General features: G+C 40.2%; 1 protein-coding gene and 1 pseudogene across 2 annotated transcripts in view; one reads left to right on the top strand and one right to left on the bottom strand.

The window, feature by feature from the left end:
• Window positions 1-21,504, top strand: part of CDH2 (cadherin 2) — a 247,245-nt gene that overhangs the window by 202,343 nt on the left and 23,398 nt on the right. For both annotated transcript variants that reach the window (XM_043889237.1, XM_043889238.1), the window contains 5 exons: window positions 2,199-2,452; window positions 3,867-4,009; window positions 6,939-7,172; window positions 7,488-7,721; window positions 10,530-10,669. In XM_043889237.1, the coding sequence (XP_043745172.1) occupies window positions 2,199-2,452; window positions 3,867-4,009; window positions 6,939-7,172; window positions 7,488-7,721; window positions 10,530-10,669 (1,005 nt within the window). The remainder of the gene's footprint in view (window positions 1-2,198; window positions 2,453-3,866; window positions 4,010-6,938; window positions 7,173-7,487; window positions 7,722-10,529; window positions 10,670-21,504) is intronic.
• On the bottom strand, window positions 7,882-8,603 carry LOC122684603 (annotated as a pseudogene).

Consider the following 21,504-nt stretch of genomic DNA (forward strand, 5'->3'; position numbering starts at 1 on the left):
CAGAGTTAATGTATTTGGGGAAGTCACGTTTGTTATTTTTCACTTATGTTGATGCCAAGGCCAACATAGTCTCACTCTCTTCCCGGAATATGATTGATTTTCAATCATCCGGGTGTTTTGACAGTGAAGACACAACAGTCCTCAGCAGTGTTAACGGTCAGTGCAGTGAATGTGCTTGTGTTACATTGTGGAGTTTTATATGTGTGTCTGTATATATATATACATATATATACATATATATATATGTAACATCTCTTTATTTTATTTATTTTGACTGGGTCGTGCTGTCTGGCATGTGGGATCTTAGATCCCTGACTAGGTGTTGAACTGGTGCCCCATGCATTGGGAGTCTTAACCTAACCACTGGACCACTAGGGAAGTCCCGCATCATAGAGTTTTGATGGCCAACTGATATCTATTAGGAAGGATGCCCCACACCTACTATTCTTATGTCTATAGGCTGCTTTTAGAGTATTGGCTCAAGGAACAAACCAGAAAATACCACCAGTGTATAACTAGATGAGTGTAGGCGATGAGAGGGCCTACGCTCTTAAAAGGTTTTGAATTTACTTTGCTGTTTTTAAATGCCGTTTTTAAGAAATTGGTTCTTCTAATCTTTCATTGTCAAAAAGTAAAATAAAGCTGAGTTCTGGAAGTAAAAGGGATGTTAACTTCAAGTGTAACAAATAGACAGTGCTAATGGAAAACTTCCTTGAAGTGAGCATCTCTTTCTAGCCACCCAGGCAAGTGTTTGCTTCTTTGCCTTCCATTCCAACACTCTTGGGCTCCCCAGGTGGCCCTAGGGGTAAAGAATCTGCCTGCCAATGCAAGAGATGCAGGTTTGATCCCTGGGTTGGGAAGATCTCCTAGAGGAGGAAATGGCAACCCACTCCAGTATTCTTGCCTGGAAAATCCCATGGACAGAGGAACCTGGCAGGCTACAGTCCATGGGGTCTCAAAGAGTCAGACGTGACTGAGTGACTAACACTTTCACTTTTTTCCAAAGATCTTAGATAAGTAAACATTGTCAGTGATGTTTCATGGGTCTAGTACACTCACTCAAAAGAATTCTGTAGCATTTCCTGGCTTCTTTGCTGTCTTGTTTAAAATAATTCAGAAAGGGAAGTTGAACTGGGGATTTTAGAGTGAGAGTAAAAAAACTTCTGAATCAGAGTTGAGGAGGTGGTCTAGGTAAAGAAACTAGTATAGTCTGTGCTAATTTCATGACTTTCTCCGTAGCTTCTGCCCTTGGTCTTTCTTAGACTCCGCAGGATGGCAGGAGAGCTCTTTTTCTCATACGATTAATATACACACAGTAATGCTTATGGGTGTCTTAACTGGAATATCATCAATGAAATTAAGAAGAAAGTCCAGTCTGGTCACTTGACTCCTGGTAACTTTGCTATTGACAGTGAGATTCAGTGAAACTTTGAGAGCTAATGTTTACATTATCTGTGCATTGCCTTTATCTCGAGTGACACTCTTAGATTTGGCATTTGTACAGACCAGTAAAATCCTCAAAATTACTTTGGAAAACAGCCATAGATTTAGTTTGCTAACTAAGGAAAAAATAAAAAGTCCTTCCACCTATGAGCACTATTTTTTAATTGTATATATGTGTGTACTCTAAAATGTATACTTGAAATTATGAATGAACTTTTAAATAGGAAAAGTTTAGCTTTGTGAAAAAAAATCACATTGTCTAGTTTTTGTTTTGTACACTTCATCACAGACTGTTTAAAAGCTTTCCTGGGTGAAGAATGGTCTTTGTACCAATGTTTGAGAATACAATCTAGACCATCATGTTCTCATTTAATCCCAGATTATTTAGTATTTTTTTTTTTTTTTTTTTGGTGAATAACGCTGCTCTTAAGAATATGTAAGTTCTTAGATGTAGCTAAATAAATGCAGTGTGCAATAGTAATAAGCGTTATTTTGTGAACATAAGTCTTTAAAATGCACAAGGTACATAAATATCTTGTAGAAGTAGGTTACATTGTGATAAATATTTCAATCATTGGCCATGCTAATGCAAGTTTTCCAGAAATTTGAGAGGAACCTATGGTGTAGTGAATAAAAAATTAATGTTTTAGAAATGGAGTTACTAGAAGGATCAACTTCAAAATGCAAATATTCTTATTTCCTGCAAAAATATGGTTTCTCCTTTAAAAAAAAAATTTTTTTTTTGGTTTTTCCAGCCAATCGACTTTGAAACAAATAGGATGTATGTCCTTACTGTCGCTGCAGAAAATCAAGTGCCATTAGCCAAGGGTATTCAGCATCCACCTCAGTCTACTGCGACTGTGTCTGTCACAGTTATCGATGTGAATGAAAATCCTTACTTTGCCCCAAATCCAAAGATCATTCGCCAAGAAGAAGGCCTTCACGCCGGTACCATGTTAACAACATTTACTGCTCAGGACCCAGATCGATATATGCAGCAAAATATTAGGTATCAAATGCCATTTATGGTGTTTTTGTCATTTGCATTATGTTCTATGCTGTGCATAAAATTTTTTCACCATTTGGGTGAGAAATTTTCATTTCATACTCCTTATTACAAGATTATTTTTAATTATTTGATGAAATTTTTTCAGTGGATCAATGAGTATATTAGACAGGAGATACATAAGTGCATCTACTCTTTTATCATTTAAAGAAACAAAAGTTTTCAGCCTCTTTTTTCTGCCCTTGCTCCTTTTAAAACATCCTTAGTAATAATTTACCCTTTGCTTTTATGCTAACCATCCCAAAAAGCTTCTGCCATGAGTAAATAGGAGAGTCTCAGAAAGCTTGTAACATTTATCTCTTCTCCACACATCAGGAAGAAAAGAAAACTCACGCCAGCACCAAGATATAAGAGCTAATTATTTTCATCCCTCACCTGTACAGTGGTTATAGGACTTATAAAATATATCTGTAAAGATTTCCAGCCTCAGCAAAATCTAATTTATCCTTCCTGATGAGGGTTGGCAGAGCATACCCCACATAACTATTATCCATCCCTGGTGATGGTAATTTTAAAAATTAGCTCATATTTTATTTAATTCCTTTCAGTACTGTTGATAACAGATAACTGTGTGTCTTCTTCTTCATTTCTCTGTACACTGGAATCAAGACAGATGAATAGCTAGTGAACAAGTGTATTGAACTCATGTAACTTTTTACCTCTCCAAACGGGACGTGTTTTCCAATTTGTGTATTGGTTATCCAAGCTTGAAAAATTCACCCCCACCCCAAATAAAAAAGGAGGTTAAGCAAATACAGATAAATCTACTCAGACCACAGGATTCCCCTTGAAGGGTGGTTCTGAGGTTTGGCCCAGGTGGGCGATCCTAGGAGAAATGGGACTATGGGAGCGGGGAGAGGAGGGTGGTCTCTTCACTGCGACCAAATCCCCACCATGATAAGGTAGTAAATGTTTAAGGAGTGTTCTGTGATAGAAAATTCAACTTCTATTACAATTTCTCTTAAGCCCTATACATTAGGGCTGCTGCTTACTTGGAAGATATATTAGAACTATTTTATATGGACCATTGCTCTCCTATGAACTAGATAAGAGCTTATAATGAGACCTGTCAAATCTGCCCTAGCCCCAACCCACAGTACAGAAACTGAGTTCCTCATCTTTCCCCTCTACCACCTACATAACGTTTACTTCATACCTGGCCATGCAACACACAAACCATGTTGCCTCCCAAACCACTGCCATAGAAATACCCACATTACAGCTGTTTGTCCCAACCATCACTTACAGAAATGCAAGCTAACATGCTGGTTGTGTCTGGGACTAAACCAGAAAAATCAGCTTCCTGTCTTAAATTTCATGTCTAAAGAAATAAACTTATTGCACTTTCATTTTGTAGATACACAAAATTATCCGATCCTGCAAACTGGCTAAAAATAGACTCTGTGAATGGGCAGATAACTACCATTGCTGTTTTGGACAGAGAATCACCGAATGTGAAAAACAATATATACAATGCTACTTTCCTTGCTTCTGACAATGGTACGTAATTAAATATAGTCACTGTATTTGTCCTGGATGTTGTTAAAGAGAATAGAGCCTCATCACAAATGCATCATTAGGAAATGAGGTTTTCTAGGAAACCCAATAGTCTAGAAAAATTTCATTCCTTCTAAGGTGCCAATGACCTTCACTCCTCCGAGGCCCCAACTTCTATTTTCCATTTCCTTTGGGCTTTCTGTATTTGCTGTCTTCTGTAATGAATGTCCCCAGGGTCTTTACACCCTCCATGGTCACCTAGTATTGTGATCACAAGGCTTTGTGATTGTTCTGCCCTGCTATACCTTGATGGCACAGTAGCCCACACACTGTTTTTCAAGGTGGTCATTTTAGGTTTTTTCTAATCAGCATGTTTGTTACCATCAGTCTGTCTGTCTTTAGCATTTTTCCTCTAATTCTGTAGTCTGCATGTGTTCTTGCCTGGAGAATCCCAGGGACGGGGGAGCCTGGTGGGCTGCCGTCTGTGGGGTCGCATAGAGTTGGACATGACTGAAGTGACTTAGCAGCAGCAGCAGTCTGCCATGTCTAGGAAACTCTTAATTTCTTGCATATGTTAAAATAATTGAATATTTGAGCTTTAGTATGTTGGTTTTGAAAAACATAAACATATAGTTTAGCATCTTTTTTTTTTCTTCCTTGGTCTCGTCTGGATTCTAAACGGCCGAGGTTGATAGATAGCACTTTTTTCTTTAGATCTATAAGATAAAAATGACTTATGTTAAACTGGAGTTGGACTCGTTTTAGGTCTCAATATGATACGGTTTAAGAGTGAAGCTTTGAAATTCCACCTGACCTCCCCTCCCCCCTGGATCCAGACTCCATTTATGCTATTTTTCTAACTGCAGGATTAGCAATGAGGTTTTAAATCTGTCCATTTCCTTTTTCTGGTGAATACGGATAATGGTAGCAGGATGTAACTCGTGTACAGGGGAAGATAACAAGGCTTGTACATAAAACTTTTAAAACAGTGCCTGGCACAAACTATACACTCAAGTAATCATTTCTATGATGTGTAAATAGTTTTAAAACTAAATCATAGCCATCTTTTAGAATAGTTTTAATGTTGGACTGTGAATATTAGCATCTAATAAAAATAGTAGGCTTTTTCTATTTGGTGGCCAAGATGTGCAGTTTGAAAAACATTGCCTGTCAACATTTTTGATAAGAACAGTTTCAAAGAACCATTCCTAATCCTGTGTAATAAGATTCAACGAGATCATTATCTGTTATAAATCTACGAGGTGACAAGACCAAAGCAATATTTCTTATCCTTTCTAATGTGAGACCTACTGTTCACATATTTAGAGTTGAAACTTGGTGGGAAGCACTTCTGCCATTTCACATCAAAGCAGAGCATTTGTGTCTGTCTTACATTTTCTGTAAGTGGTAGCTTTCTCCACCCTGAAACTTACAGTAATATATCTTGCACCATTATGTTGAGATTTAAAGAGCTATAAAATTATATGTATATGTGTGAGTTGTGAGTTACAACCAGATATTTCATTCACCAAGGTGGATTGTTTCCTAATTGAAAGGGTGTTTGATATGAGAGAAGTGAGCAGTTAAATCTGTGTAGCTGTGATGTTTTGCAAATGCACTCGACGTTAAATCACAAGGCTGGATTTAGAGCCCCAGTTCTGCTCCTTAATGTCTGGACAAGCTATTATAATCTGTATGCCTTCATTTCATTATTGATCATTGTTTTTGCTGCTTGCTATTCTGTGAAGTCGTTATGAGAGTCAAATAATGTGAAATGTGATAATAAATATGAACGTAATTCAAACTATAGGGAAACACAGTGGCCCTCGTGGTTAGACCACAGTATTAGAATATTGTAAACAGCCATGCTACCCCTCCATCTTAACCTCCCTGCTCTCAGCACCATCCATATTCCTTAGAGAGGTCCACAGAGATTTCTCCTTGTCCTCTACTGAGGAGTGTTTGTGTGCATCTTCCTAGTTTCATGACCTTGGGCAGGTCACCTAAGCCTCTGGGTCTCAATACACAGCCTTATTTAGAAAATTCCTGTATTTCTATTCTCTTAAGTGTATATAATATATAGATTATATAGTTAAATATAATTGTATTATATATTGTATATTCAAATAATATAATTATTATGTTTACATATAATAACATTTCCATTACATTTTCTATATTTGTTATATATTTATTCATAAATATTTATAACATAATAGAGTCCAACTCAAAAGATAAGTGTAGAGACAGCATGTTATAGTGGATTGATTTGGGGTCAGGCAGACCCATCTCCACTAGCAGCCCCAATACTTCTAAGAGGATGCAACCATAACCAGTTTATAGAGACACTTAGGTTCCTGTCTGTTTAAACCAGCTTCATAGGATGACAATGAAATGATGTATAGAGTGCAGCCTAATACTCTCAAGCAAGTGATCCGGCTCCTCCCCAAGATAAGGTCTGTGGGTCTGTAGACCATTTCAATATTTCAGAGTTACGTCTGGGCTTGAAAAGCACTCTGGGGTTCTTTCATGCACACATCTTGGTTCTCCATCAATGAGTAGGGTCCTTGAGATCATGAGCCTGGGTTTCTGCCTCCTTACATCCCGCAGTGCCTAGAGGAGCCCACTGCACACGGGGCACAGAGTAAGTCAGCAGGGGTACAGCGTCCTGTGGCGGGGATTGGGGCTTGCGCATGCTGTTGTCACTGCCCTCCATGCCTGAACCTCCAGCGGGAGGAGTGCAGGGTCATCCTAGAAGAGGCGCAAGAAGTGGCCTTGTACCAAAATAGCAGAGATGCTGTGGCAACGAGATTTTTCCAAGGTTATACAGTGATAAGGGCTGGAAAGCTAGAAACTTTGAGAGTTTCACTATAATTGAGACTCAAGGGAGAGAACTGTTGAGCATTGGTTTGTGATTTTTCTCCCTTTTTAGGAATTCCTCCTATGAGTGGAACGGGAACACTGCAGATCTATTTACTTGATATTAATGACAATGCCCCTCAAGTGTTACCTCAAGAGGCAGAGATTTGTGAAACTCCGGACCCCAATTCAATTAACATCACAGCACTTGATTATGACATTGATCCAAATGCTGGACCATTTGCTTTTGATCTTCCTTTGTCTCCAGTGACTATTAAGAGAAATTGGACCATCACTCGGCTTAATGGTAAGGACAGATTCATTATTTGAATATATGTGCATCTGAGAGGCTTTGAAGCCCGGCATGAAAAGTCCGTTTTAAGTGCTTTATCATCTTTCTTCTTAAATATATTTTAAAAGCTACTTAAAGTTTAAGTAAGATACAAAAAGCCCTTAAAGCCAAAAAACAAAACAAAACAAAACAAAACTTTACAGTGCAGGATAGTTGAAATCTGCTTTATATGTACCCTTCGGTACATGATGCAGTCTAGAAAATGCTATGTGTTTTTGAATCTTAGGATGTATAAACTCTCCGACTATATTTTTCCCCTTTATTGTATAGGTGATTTTGCTCAACTTAACTTAAAGATAAAATTTCTTGAGGCTGGGATCTACGAAGTTCCAATCATAATCACAGATTCGGGTAATCCTCCCAAATCGAACATCTCCATCCTTCGGGTGAAGGTTTGCCAGTGTGATTCCAACGGGGACTGCACGGATGTGGATAGGATAGTGGGAGCGGGGCTGGGCACCGGCGCCATCATCGCCATCCTGCTTTGCATCATCATCCTACTCAGTGAGTACTTCCCTGTGTCTCAGCTTGAATTCGTTTTGCTTCCAGGATGTTTAGCAAAGTAACTTCTTTCTTTACAGTTGGAAAATACAAAGCAACTGTTTGCCTTTATTTGTTAAAATAGTCACAAACATGTAAATATCATGATCTGACCGCAGTGCATTCACTGATTGCAGCTCTTGCCATCGTGTGGCATCCAGGATCCTGGCTGAAAGCTTTTTCCAGCGCTGCTGGGCGCCTCAAAGGGTCCCTGTTTCCCAAAGAATGGAGCGGAGGCATGTGCCTTCATCTGAGTTTGAACTGGTGGAGCCAAGAGTTCCCTGTTGCTCTCTGCTCTAAGGAGTTTTTCTTTGCTGTAAAAATCTTTGCTTTTCCTTTTAGTTTCTTCCCTCCATTTTTCATTCTTCATTTCTTTCATTATTTCCTCCATAGCGAGCATTATTTCCTCCTTGTTTTTTCTGATTCAAGCTTCCCATTCTGTTGGAATATCCCCTACTTCATAGTCTATATCTGTTTCATTTGCTACTTCTAGTTCATTCTTTTCGCTAGAATAGTTTGTCCTCTCCAGTTCTTATACTCAGGGATATAGTACTGTTTGTTCAAAAACTGGCCAGTGCCCACTGGCTCCTTCACTTCCTTTGACAGTGCTCTCTGCAAGAGGCAGAACAAATCCTGAGACCGTCCTGTGCCTTCCTACCGGCTATGCTCAATAAAAAGTAATTTTTATTGTTGCCTTTCAATGGACTCTAACAATGCTCTTCCACCTCTGAGCAATGTCTCGCAGCCAAACCCACTTTAGAATGAGGAAAACCCTGAGCATCCTTGCATGCACTTACCTGTTGGCAGCAAACCCAGCCAGCCCACCTCTTCCACGCCTGTTGCCATTTTCTGATGCTGATCGCTTGCAGAGCTGCAGCAAACTTCATAGAAAAATATTAGACAGTCCTAAGTTGAAGCACTTCTCTTAGGATTTGTGTCTGAATTTATGGCTCGTAGTTGATGATTTAGGAAAATAAGTATATTGCTTTCCTTTGCTTTCCTTTATAGAAAGCGCAGTCAGCAGCCTGCTCCAGTCATGCAGGGATCAAGGTATTTGTTTCTGATGGGCTGCATAAAATAGCAAGAGATTGTATTTCATACAGCACATCAGATAATAGAAATGATTACACAGCTCAATAAATTGTCTGTCTTTAGAGCCAGTCTAGATTAAGGAATTGCTCCTTTTTAATATACTTTGCAGTCTTTGGTTCAGTGGAATGCAAGAAATTAACCACTGGAAAGTACTTTAGGAACCACTTCTAAGTATGCAGGTTAAAAGAACAAATTGCCTGGACCCTGTGTTGTATTGTTGAGTAGCAGCAGGACTTAGTTTATTGTGCAATCATGCTATGCACCAATCACTTTCTTCAAAATGTTGGCCATTTCTTTTATGTTTTCTCCATTTACAAGTGTTCTGGTAATTTAGAATCCTGTCCTTTTTTTTTTTCTAAGCAATTACTGCAGAAGCCTGAGCATTTTTTACTTCCTATGTGGAGACTACTTTGACTATAATTTGAAACCTACATGCTATACTAATAATCCACTTGCTAGATTTAGCCCTGGAACAATGGCAAATGAGATCATGTATCTGGCTTTAAAAGGAGGATATTTACTTTTATGGCCAATAATAAAAATGTGCTCAAATAAGAGTCATTAAATCTTTTTGCTTCAGGATGTAAACTGATAGCTTCAGATTTTAGAGGGAATGCATTCCTAGATGTGCACTTGGGGATATGTTTCAATTTCAACTAACAAGAGGCATACATGCCAACCTTATCAAGAAAAACTTAGAGCTGATGGATTGTGGCATGAAGAAGGACTCGAGCCATTCTGAAGGAAAATGAATCGGTGCTGATTTTAACATCAACCAGCTGGAAAGTTTATGATTCTAATCCTGGTGCAGAAATGTAGAGCAGGAAGTGTTAGCGTTAGTCACTCACTCGTGTCTGACTGTTTTTGACCCCGTGGACTGTAGCCCACAGGCTCCTCTGTCCATGGGATTCTGCAGGCACGAATACTGGAGTGGGTTGCCATCTACTTCTCCAGGGGATCTTCCTGACCCAGGGATCGAACCCAGGTCTCCCACATTGCAGGCAGATTCTTTTACCATCTGAGCCACCGGGGATGTTATTTCAGTGCTCAAACTAATCCCCTGGCCTCCTTACCTGAAGCATGCTGTTGAACAGGAAAGAGAAAAGCACAACAGCATAAAAGAAAGACCCAGGCCCTTGAGAGTCAAAAATCCTCAAGGTCAAGTCTCTGATCCAGGTCTAGTTTGCTGCAAAGGCATCTTGGCAAGTACTCCCGGTCCTTGATACGTGTGCTGAGAGAGAAGAATGATGGGGGTCATTTGGGGAGGAGAATGATGACTGATCAACCGGAATGGAATTTAAATAATGAGTAGCAATGTCACCTATTGTATTGTGTTGTTTTAGACTTTACAATCCTTTATATGACACATATCCTATCCTCTAGCAAGACAAAGATAGAAGTAGTTATTGCCTCCATTTGCAGATAGTAAAACTGAGGACAGACATCCACTCAGTGAATTCATGGGGTACTAGTTTCTAGAACAATCTAAACCTGGTTCTCAGGGTGTCTGTCCTGTCTTGTTTCTTGTCCTGTGAGGCTAGGATTAGGTAACAGAGTAGAAGATGCACTGCAAGTTTTCCAGCCATATGAATATAAATTATTAGTCTTGAAGACTGTGATTAGATAAAGTCGAGTTTTTAAAACTATGGTATCGTATGTCTTTACTCTCTTTCTGCCTAGTTCTCGTTCTGATGTTCGTGGTATGGATGAAACGCCGGGATAAAGAACGCCAGGCCAAACAACTTTTAATTGATCCAGAAGATGATGTAAGAGATAATATTTTAAAATATGATGAAGAAGGTGGAGGAGAAGAAGACCAGGTGAGCAATGTTTTTAAATCTCTAAGTGAAATCTTACCATCTTACATTTTAAATGGTGGGGAAAATACTAATACATACAGTAAAAGAATAGTATCAGATGTCTTTTCCTTGATCACACTATCAAAGGCTTGGTGAATTTTTTCCAACCTGCACTGCCCATTGAATTTTTTTCTAAAGTGCTAAATGTCATTGTACTTATTATGAAAGGATAGTTAACGTTGTTTTGAGGAGCCTAGGATTTATACCTAGTGCCAGTTATAGCTGTACTGATAAAAATGTTTTTCATTGCAGTTTTTCTTCACTGGATATCCAAAATAAAAGTAAAAGTAGTTTCTGCACTGAGATTTGGATATTTCTATAGCAGAAAAAGCACAGACTGCTCACTTCATAAACATTTACCAAGCACAGTCAATAATCTAGGCATGATTTTAATCACTGGGGATACAGGGGTGGGCAGAGCCAACAATGATTTTCACTGAAGAGTCTTGCATTTTTTGGCCACTCTGCACGTGGCTTGTGGGATCTTAGTTCCCCGGCCAAAGACTGAACCCAGGCCACAGCAGTGAAGAAAGCTCAGAGTCCCAACCACTAGAGCACCAGGGAAATCCCACGAGTCTTAGATTATTGAGAAATATTTGCAGTTAGAGATAATATCTAGTTCATGTCTGCATCCGTGATGTCTGTCACCGGGTCTGGCTTATTGTAGTTTAATAAATGTTGGTGCTTCCTTGGTGGCTTATCAGTAAAGAATCTGCCTGCAGGAGATGCAGGTTCAATCCCTGGGTCAGAAAAATCCCTAAAGGAGGGCATGGCAACCCACTCTAGTATTCTTGCCTGGAAAATCCCATGGACAGAGGAGCCTGGTGGGCTACAGTCCATGGGGTTGCAAAGACTTGGACCCGACGGAAGTGACTGAGCACAGTAAACGTTGAGCTCATGACTGGCTGTAAAATAACGTGAGTTTCTGTGTGTATATGAGGAACTGCATCCCTGTTCGAGGATGGGAATGACCAGTAGGTGGAAAGTGAAAAATTTTATCTCCTGGGAAGCAACATTTTAGATACCAAAGATCTGTACTATTAATGCACACCAGGCATTCTGCTAAGTACATTAAATGCTGTTATCTCTTAAATCTTTGAAACCTGTCATACTGTACTGTGACCATCTCCACTTTTATGTTAAAAAATAGAGCCTAGGGATGGTGTTCAGTCTTTCAGTTGTGTCTGACTCTTTGTGACCCAATGAACTGTAGGCTCCATAGGAGCCCACCAGGCTCCTCTGTCCATGGGATTCTCCAGGCAAGAATACTGGAGTGAATTGCCATGCCCTCCTCTAGGGGATCTTCCTGACCTAGGAATTGAACCCAAGTCTCTTATGTCTTCTGCATTAACAGGTGAGTTCTTTACAACTAGCCCTACCTGGGAAGCCCTGGTGGGATTCTGTAAACTCATAAAACTAGGAAGTGATAGAGGTAGAATTTGAATCCAGGCCTATATGATATTACGGTCTAAACTCACTGCTCTGATCTAGCTCCTTTTGAAATTATCTGAGAGATATGAGTATAAACCATGAGTGATCACTGTGACAGGTGTTTCTTAGGTACATAAGATACCTCTCATGTCCATTTGCTAATACAAGTGTTGGGGTAGCAGTTGGGCGAAGAACCCAGACTCCTTGGATCTTGAATCATTATCAGTAAATTCAAGGTACTCTGTCTAGATATTAGTGGTAGGACTGTTAACATGAAAAAGAGCAAATTTCATGAACATGAGTTCTCTTTCTCTTCTTTACTCCTTTGAGGAAATAATATATCGCTCTCTGTTTTACAAAGCACATTCATGCCCATTGTGTTTCATCTTGGTGGTGGGCCCATCAGAGTTTTCCATTTTCCATTTGAGCAGGTTTTGCGATTTACTCTCCAAGTCTGTAACTAGCAGAGTCAGAAGTCAAGCCCGCAATCTTCTGATATCCAGTTCCGTGCTTGGTTTACAATACCTCAACTCTCTCATTTAGGAAAGCTGCATATTTCAAATCTGTTGAAAACTTGACTCGTGTGTAAAGCTGTTTTGAATACTGACTAATTAAAGTGGCTCTATAAATATGCCCCAGGGTTTCTTGCTTATGAATGTCTTTGGATATTAAAATTCATGTTTGGCTTAATCCCTCATTAATCTGTCCTTTCACTTTCCTGAGCTATGTTCAAGAACAGCTAACGTTATCTGATCACATTATCTCGTAAATCTTCTTGCAGCATTTTATTTTTCATGTCACTGTGCATAATTTTCTAGGCATAAACCTAAACCCAACTCCATGGAGTTTCAGTAGAAATGGCAATAAGTAGGACACTAGTCATGACTGGATGCTGCATAGACTCAAGAACCAAGATATTTCTCAGCATCTGAATGTCTGGACCAGGGTACTTGATGTCACCTGAGTTGGCTTTTTCTCCCCACTTCCTCCCCACCAATTACTTCAGGAAATTGTTTAATGAAGTTTTATTGTTGTAGTTATTCTAGGAAAGACTTACTTCCATTACTGGGACTTTCTTGGTGGTCCAGTGGTTAAGACTCCGAGATTCCAATGCAGAGGACATGGGTTTGATCCCTGCTCAGGAACTGAGATCCCACATGCCCTGGGACATGGCTTTTCCTCACTTTATCTGCTTAGGTTGATGCTTGATATCAAATGGTAAAACTTACCTATTGCCAGATTTATTAAAACTCTTATCATAAATCTTCAACCTCTTCTTTACGTGACCCTGAAAATTTTCTTTGCTCCCAGACCAACTCTCGGACACGAATGTGTTGCTTCCTACACACTTTCTTAATAGACCAAAGACTTTTCTGGAACTCTCTCTGTGTTGACCTCTGTGGCTCATGTTCTTTTTTTATGATTATTTATTTATCTTTGGCTGTGCTGGGTGTTTGTTGCTGTTACATGGGCCTTCTCTAGTTGCAACGAGCAGAGGCTACTCTCTAGTTTTGGTGCAAGGCCTTCTCATTGCAGTGACATCTCTTCTGAAGCACAGATTCTAAGGCGCATGGGCTTCAGTAGTTACAGCTCAAAGGCTAGTTGCCCCAAGGATCTTAGTTCCTGGAACAGGGATAGAACCCATGTCCCCTGAATTGGCAGGCAGATTCTTAACCACCGGACCACCAGGGAGGTTCCTTTTTAAATTTTTTTTTAATCATTTCTTTATTGAAATAGTCCTGGAAATCTTGTCACATTAGTTGTTGTTGCTGCCTCTTGGTTCCTTGATGGCATTTTAGTCCAGATAAAGATCTTCTGCCCATTTCTGATCCTGTTACATTTCCCATTTGCAGTTCTCATTATAGAAGATTGTGACACAATTGGTAATGGATTTTTAATTCACTCTAATTTTTACCTCATAATAGTGGAATAAAATATGCAGCATTGGGAGCCTACACCAAAGGTTCTGTCTCCTCTGCCTCTAAAATGATTCGTGAAATCCATTCACTTTCACCCTCATCAAGGCCACTGCCTTCACTTAGGTCATAATCATCACTCGCCTTCTCATGAGTGTCCTGTCTGTGGACACACACTCCATCTGCTCTTCGTTGTTGTCGTTCAGTCACTCAGTCATGACCGATGCTTTGTGACCCCTTGGGCTGCAGCATGCCAGACTTCCCTGTCCTTCACTATTTCCCAGAGTTTGCTCAAACTCATGTTCATTGAGTCATGATGCCATCCAACCATCTCATCCTCTGTCTCTCTCTCCGCCTCCTGCCCTCAACCTTTCCCAGCATCAGGGTCTTTTCCAGTGAGTCAGCTCTTCACATCAGGCAGCCGTAGTATCGGAGCTTCAGTCCTTCCAATGAATATTCAGGGTTGATTTCCTGGGCTTCCCTCGTGGCTCAGCTGGTGAAGAATCCACCTGCAGTGTGGGACACCTGGTTTTGATCCCTGGGTTTGGGAAGATCCCCTGGAGAAGGGAAAGGCTACCCACTCCAGTATTCTGGCCTGGAGAATTCCGAAGACTGTATAGTCCATGGGGTCGCAAAGAGTCAGACATGGCTGAGCAACTTTCACTTTCACTTTCCTGCTGTTTGGAAATTATCAAATCCCTCTTTAGCATGACAGATCTGTGGCCCTACACCCATCCTTTGGTGGACTTGCGCATGCCTGGGGGATAAAGGCCTGTGGGAAGGATTGGTGGTGGGTAAAGTTTCCCCAAGGATGTGACTCCATCAAGCCTGTGCACTCATGGCCACTAAAGCTTCCTTCAAAGTCAAGGTGATTTGTCCTATCATTTAATGACACTTCTTCTCACTCCTGCTCCAAGGATAACAGCAGCTATGGGTCTTCTTTCTTCTAGAAAGGGCTTATCAGTTTATTTTCATTCGGTTAGATCTCATTATGCTCTCAGCTATCTTACAGTCTCAGAAATCTGTGATTTGGTAACGTATTGGGCTCATTCTTAGCATTAGAGTATGAATGATAATCTCATGATTTTTTTTTTTCATCCCAACCAGAAGCAGAAGGCTTCCTCCAGGTTTAAGAGTAGAACCATCACTCGTGTCAACAAAACATGTTTCTAGGACTTCCCTGGAGGGCCAGTGGTTAAGACTTCGCCTTCCAATGCAGGGGGTATAGGTTCAATCCCTGGTACAGGAAGATAAAACCCCACATTCCTCATGGCCAAACAACCAAAACATAAAGCAGAAACAATATAGTAACACATTCAGTAAAGACTTGAAAAATGGTGCACATCAAAAGAACTTTAAAAAGGAGCATGTTTCCCTCACCCCAGAAACTTATTGTGTACCCCACTTCCAGGCAATATGCCCTCAGTCAAAAGTAACCAGTAGTTTTTATTTCTATCACATAGATCAGCATTACCTGGTTTTGGATTTTGTTGTAAAAATGAATGTCGCATACAGTAGGTACTCTCTTGTCTGGATTCTTTTACTCAGTTTTATCTGTATGACTCATGCATGCTACATTTGGAAGTAATTCATTTTTTTGTCATTGCCAAAACTATTCTGTTGTGATAATTAGCCACATTTATCATTTCTACTAAAAGTGGACATTTGAGTGGATTTGGTTTTGAGTTATGAATAAAGCTGCTGTGAGTGTTCTTAGGCATATGTTTTGGTGCATTTCTGTTGGTGTGTGCTTAGGGGTTGAATTTCTAGTTTCTGGAATTTGCACATATGTGCAGGCTCAGTACAGTCTTGCCAGTTTTCCAAAGTGATTATACCAGTTTACACCTCCCCCAGCCACAGTGGTGCATGAGAATTCCAATTACCCAGCATCCTCACTAGCACCTGGGTTTTTCTCAGTCTTTCAGAATTTTAGCCACTATGATGGTGTGTGCCTCGATTTAATTGGGATGTTCCTACCAACTTACTTGCCATTTTTATATCTTTGTGAAGTGTCTGTTCAGCTTATTTATTGACTTTTCTATTGGATTGTCTTCTTATTGATTTGTAGAAGGTCCTTATATATTATGGATATCAGTTCTTTGTAAGATAAATGTGTTATAAATATCTTCTGTAGCTTTTTTATTCTCTTACTGGTACTTATGATGAAATGAAGTTTTTAATTTTAATGAAGTCTAATCTGTCCATTTTTCCAATTATAGTTAGTGCATTTATACCATTTAAGAAAACTTTATCTCCCTGAGTTAATGAAAACCTCTCTAAAAAAAAATAAAGTAAAATCTTCTTGAATTATTGTTTAACCTATCATATTAAATCTGTGATCTGTTTGTAGTAGATTATTCATGTGGTATAAGTTATGGATCAGGGGTGTCTTATCTTCTTAGAGGGCTGTCCAGCACTGTTTATTAAACAGATAACCCATCTTCACTGCATGGGAGGGGTTCATTTGTCATAAAGCGGACAGTTTTATACATGTGGGTCTCTGTGGAAGATTCCAGATCTTTTTGTGTATTCTTAGTCTGTTTGTCCTATTTGTCTACTCTTGGGCCAGTACCACGCTATTTTCATTACTGCAGTTTTCTAATATCTTCTATCTGTTAGGATGATTTCTCCAACTGAATTCATCAAGATTTGTCTTTTAAAGTTTTGGGTGGATTTTATCATTTACTTCTTTTCCTTAAGGAAAAAACACCCTTTATTTAGTACTCTTACTTTCTAAGTGAATTTATGCCAAATGCTTCTCCATGTTCTAAATAAGATGTCATTGCTTTTAAATCTGAAAATTGTTGTCAGTTCCTGAGAAATTTAGTTTTGTGAAATATATTGTATACGATTGTCCATAATTCACAAGTGGCTTCCTGTTAGAAATTCTATTTCTTTGAAGCATGCATTAAGCCTTCTTGGCAACAGACTTTGGCTCAAACTTTTTTGTTAGCTTTTTTATTAAAAGACATTATTTCTTTACAAGAGTGAGCCTTGGAAATGGAAATGGTGCCATGTTACATTCTAGACAAGTTTTGGTCGATTTTTATTACATATAACTGGTATTTTATGGAGCATGGGTGTTACCCTGTGATGTGACTGGAGACTATGCTATAGGAAGCAGACAGCTTGTCATGATCAGGCTGTGGTCTCCTGGACGTCTCAGCCAGACAGTCTTACAAAATCACCAGCATCCAAAGATGGGAAGATCTCGGAGGTCAGTGGAGGTGGTCGGTGGAGGCTTGAGGCTATGGAGGAAGTCAGGTCTGCAGCAGATGTCTCCAGGAGGCTGGGATGCCTAGCTTAAAGCTGGCTTAGCCAAGATCCTTATTCTTGCTGCCAAGAGGAAGTATCCTTAAGGAGCTAACTGCTTAAGAAAGTAAAGCAAAACAGTCCTTTACAAGGGAGCCTTTATCTTCCCTGCTGTTGATTACCATCTCTGTTTAATTTCTGTGCCCAAACACAGGTTGCTAGTTTCTATAACAAAAATACTGAAAATATAGAGCCCAAGAGAAGAGAAATGAAACAAACAGACAAACAAACAAACAAAGCCCTCTATATTTTTTTTTTCCTTGTCTTATGTTCGGTGGACTTTTAGTGTGTGTGGATATTCCCCTCTGGTTTCCATAGTCAGGAGACGAGGTCGGGCCCATCTTGGAGACTGGCATTGGATGGGCTCTGAACACGACCATTATTTCCTCACAGTGCTGTTGGCAGTTGGACAGATTCAGTATAATGCCCAGTCTCTTTTCAGAGGGTGAGGTCCCTGCTTTATCTGCTTCACTGCTGGGACCAGCGGGACTTTGGGTGGTTATCAAGTCATGCTTAATTATCCTCATTAGTAAATGTCCTTCAGTGCCCTTTTGGCCAGTAAGCCTGGTTGCAGATACTGTATCCTTTTTAATGATCCTAGTTCCTTCCCTATCAGCCTCACTAATAAAATCAGGGTGAATGTGCAGTATAACCAACTGATAACTCATGCTGCTTCTGGAACCGTCCACTTTTAGCCCCAGGATGGGAAACAGTAAGTGGTAACTTCCTGCTCTTTAAAGCTTGAACTTAAAGCTTGTTGTTTTTATATTAAAGAACATAGTTGTTCTTATATTAAACAAACTATAGTTCTTGTATTAAACATATTCTGAATGTGTAATATAATACTCACAGTTGTTGTTTAGTTGCTCAATCATGTCTGACTCTTGTGACCCCATGGAGTGTAGCCCACCAAGCTCCTCTGTCCATGGGTTTTCCCAGGCAAGAATACTGGAGTGGGTTGCCATGCCCTCCTCCGGGGGATCTTTCCAACCCGGGGATCAAACCTACGTCTCTCGCATTGCAGGTGGATTCTTTACCCACTGAGCTACCTGGGACGTCCATGAATAACTTAAGTATTTTTAAAAAGAATCAATGGGTTTGATGACCAACTGGAAAGCTCTGCCCACCCTGATTGGATTCCTGAGGTTAGAGAATCTCTTCTGAGGTTCTGTGAGAGTAGTGTTTCTCACAGTAACTACACAGCAGGTTCTAGATCCATAGGATCCATCTGACTCATCCAGATATGTCAGGAAGAAGGGGGTCTCTGGACACAGAGGAGATGCAGGAGGTCCAGCAGCTAAGGAAACTGGGACGGAGGTGTCAGGCTCACCCAAATCCAGGGAGAGCAGCTCTCCCCTACCTGTTGTCCATGCACCATAGGGATACTAAAGTCTCCTTGATTGAGACCCAGACGTGCACATGTGAGGAATCACATATCATTTCAGGATAAAAGGGCGTCATGACAGGAGCTCTTTTTAGTGGCCCAGGATTCCCAAACCCAAGAGACTCAGTTGTGACTGCTGGGACTTCCCTGGTGGCCCAGCAGTTAAGACTTTGCCTTCCAATGCAGGGGGTGGGTGCAGGTTCAATCCCTGGTGGGGGAGCTATAAGATCCTACATGTCTTACGGCCAAAAAACCGAAACTTAAAACAGAAACAATATTGTAACAAATTCAATAAAGGCTTAAAAAAAGAAGGGAACAAAGGTCTTTAAAAAAAAAGATATGATTGCCATATAAGTGTCAGTTGAATTTTTTTTCCAGTGAAATTAGTGTCTTGCGTGATTTCTAGGAATTAGGCTCAGTGCTTCAGTAGATCAGATCCCCAGCATCTCCATGACACTGAAAGCCCTTTCAGCAGAGTTGAAGCTCCTGAGATGAAGAAAGAACCCACAGTTCCTATGACTTCGGGTTTGGCTTTGAGGAAGAGGGACTCTTTGGGATGATGACTTAGTTTCTCTTCTCCTTGATCCTCCACCTTTCCTTTTAAACCGCACTAGAGTTGAACTTCCTGTACATCTAACCTGTGTCATGCTATTTCCCACTTTCGTGGCTCAGTTCAAGGTCTTTCCCAGCCTAGCCAGCCACCAAGATTCCATCTCAGGACATCGTCTCTTGGGGGTCCCAGGTTGAATCAAGTGGGTCTGCTCTGCACTCTAGCAGCATGCTCTGTCTGCCTCTATTTTGAGATCTTACATGAAGCCTCAGTCCTGACCTTAAACCCCATGAGAGCAGGAAACTGTCACATTCATTTTTTATTCCGCTATCTAGGACAGTTGGCACCTGGCAGGCACTCATATATAGAATGTTTGTGCACTGGACCCTCTTGTAGAATCTCTTAGTTTGCAAGTCTTTCTACAGGGTTCATTGAACCATTGCAGCCTGATAACTTACTCTCATTTTTTTTTAAATCTCTGATGGCTTCAGGAAATGATGATCATGTTCATAAATACTTGTGATTCATTACTTACTTGTTTATTACATGATCTGTGTCAGGCACTGGGCTCTGCTCTCAGTTTGCATGTCTTTTATAATCTTCCCAACAAACCTATGCATTAGTCCAGTTTTCAAACCCAGGTCCATGTGACTGGAGAGGCCCAGCTCTTGTGTGGGCTGGCATAGAGGTCAGGTGAAAGACGTTTTCTTTACTCTTGTTGGTCTATGGCAGGCAGATATTACTGGGTAAAACCAATGAGGCTGAACACTTAGCCTCAGCTTGTTAGATAACCACTGCTAATCTTGCCTTAGAACAGGCAAAGAGTAAAACCTAATTAATTTGTTAAGCATGGCTTGCAAAATGGTGTACATTTTGACATTGACAAACGTAGGATCTGGAGAAGCAATATGAAGAGCCAAGTTACTAAGCGATCTGAGGCACAGTCTGGGCAACAGGTACTAAAATCTAAAATCCAGGCTGGATGCCTAGACGGAAGAATGAGGCACAGGTAAAAGAGAACACCTGGAGACCACACCAGTCACTACCCTGAGACCAGAGATCTCTGCTTGAGCCAAGGCGGTCTCTAAAGATTACCCTCCTATCTCAGGAACTACCCCCAGTGTGGGCAGCCAAGCCCGACCCTCTGACTCAAGCAGAGAATAGAACTGCTATATTTGATCCTTTGAAATAACTGCTTTACAAAATCTTTCTGCTTTATAAGCAAACTAACTAACAGATGGCTGACTCTGGACATACCTATGGAGACCACTTTCAGCATTTTCATTGTTGGCTGAAGCACACTCTGTTAAATGTGTTCCCAAGTTATTCATCCATTTATACCCACCTGCAAACACCAGAATATATTAGTTATTGAAAGAGTGACACTGATTTCACCAGAGGAAAGTTTCACCAGGAATTTGGGTTAGCACACTGCCATCCCTTTTCCATGCTGTTTTCAAAAACCTCCCTGGCCAGGTGCCTCACAGTGGTAGGCTATAGACAACGTATGTTCTGAACTGGCCGATATCCATTCCCTACTGGGCACTCAGTATTTTTAATATGGACTTGATTTGCATGTGAATTTTTATTTGCTACCCTGATCACTTCACATAAATGAACAGCATATTTTATGTAATTCATCTTAATATTCATTCTTCCTGACGAATTATGTTCATCATATTTAGCTTAAGAGGTATGGAAAGCTACCCAATGATAAAGTAGCAAAGATCTGTATGCCAAATATGTGTTACCAGTGCACAAAGGCAAACAAAAAGGGAACAGAAACCAAAACCTAAGCTACTACGTGGTAAATATGCCAGAGTTCTATCAATTGGCCCCATCTACTGACTATTTTATAAGTTGTGTTGTAACACAGCCTTGCACCAAGTCCATAGTTTACATACTGTCCGTGACTGCTAATACAGAGCAACAGCAGAGTTGAAGGATTGGGTTAGCGAGGTTTTCCCATAAAATAGTACTGAAAAATCTGAATGAACTTTTTGGCCAACCCAATATTTTGACAGACTTGCTGTGGCCCCCAAAGCCTCAGATATTTACTGTTAAGTCCTTACAGAAAAAGCTGATCTCTGCTATAGACTTTTTCCATTAATAAAGTCTTCATTCACTTTTTTTGTTCAAAGGTTGACTATTCTGTAAGTTAGCACAAGAAATGTATGTAATCCACCTAAGTCACTCCATTAGA

This window comes from Cervus elaphus, chromosome 27 (genome assembly GCF_910594005.1).
Source record: "Cervus elaphus chromosome 27, mCerEla1.1, whole genome shotgun sequence".
Lineage (NCBI taxonomy): Eukaryota > Metazoa > Chordata > Mammalia > Artiodactyla > Cervidae > Cervus > Cervus elaphus.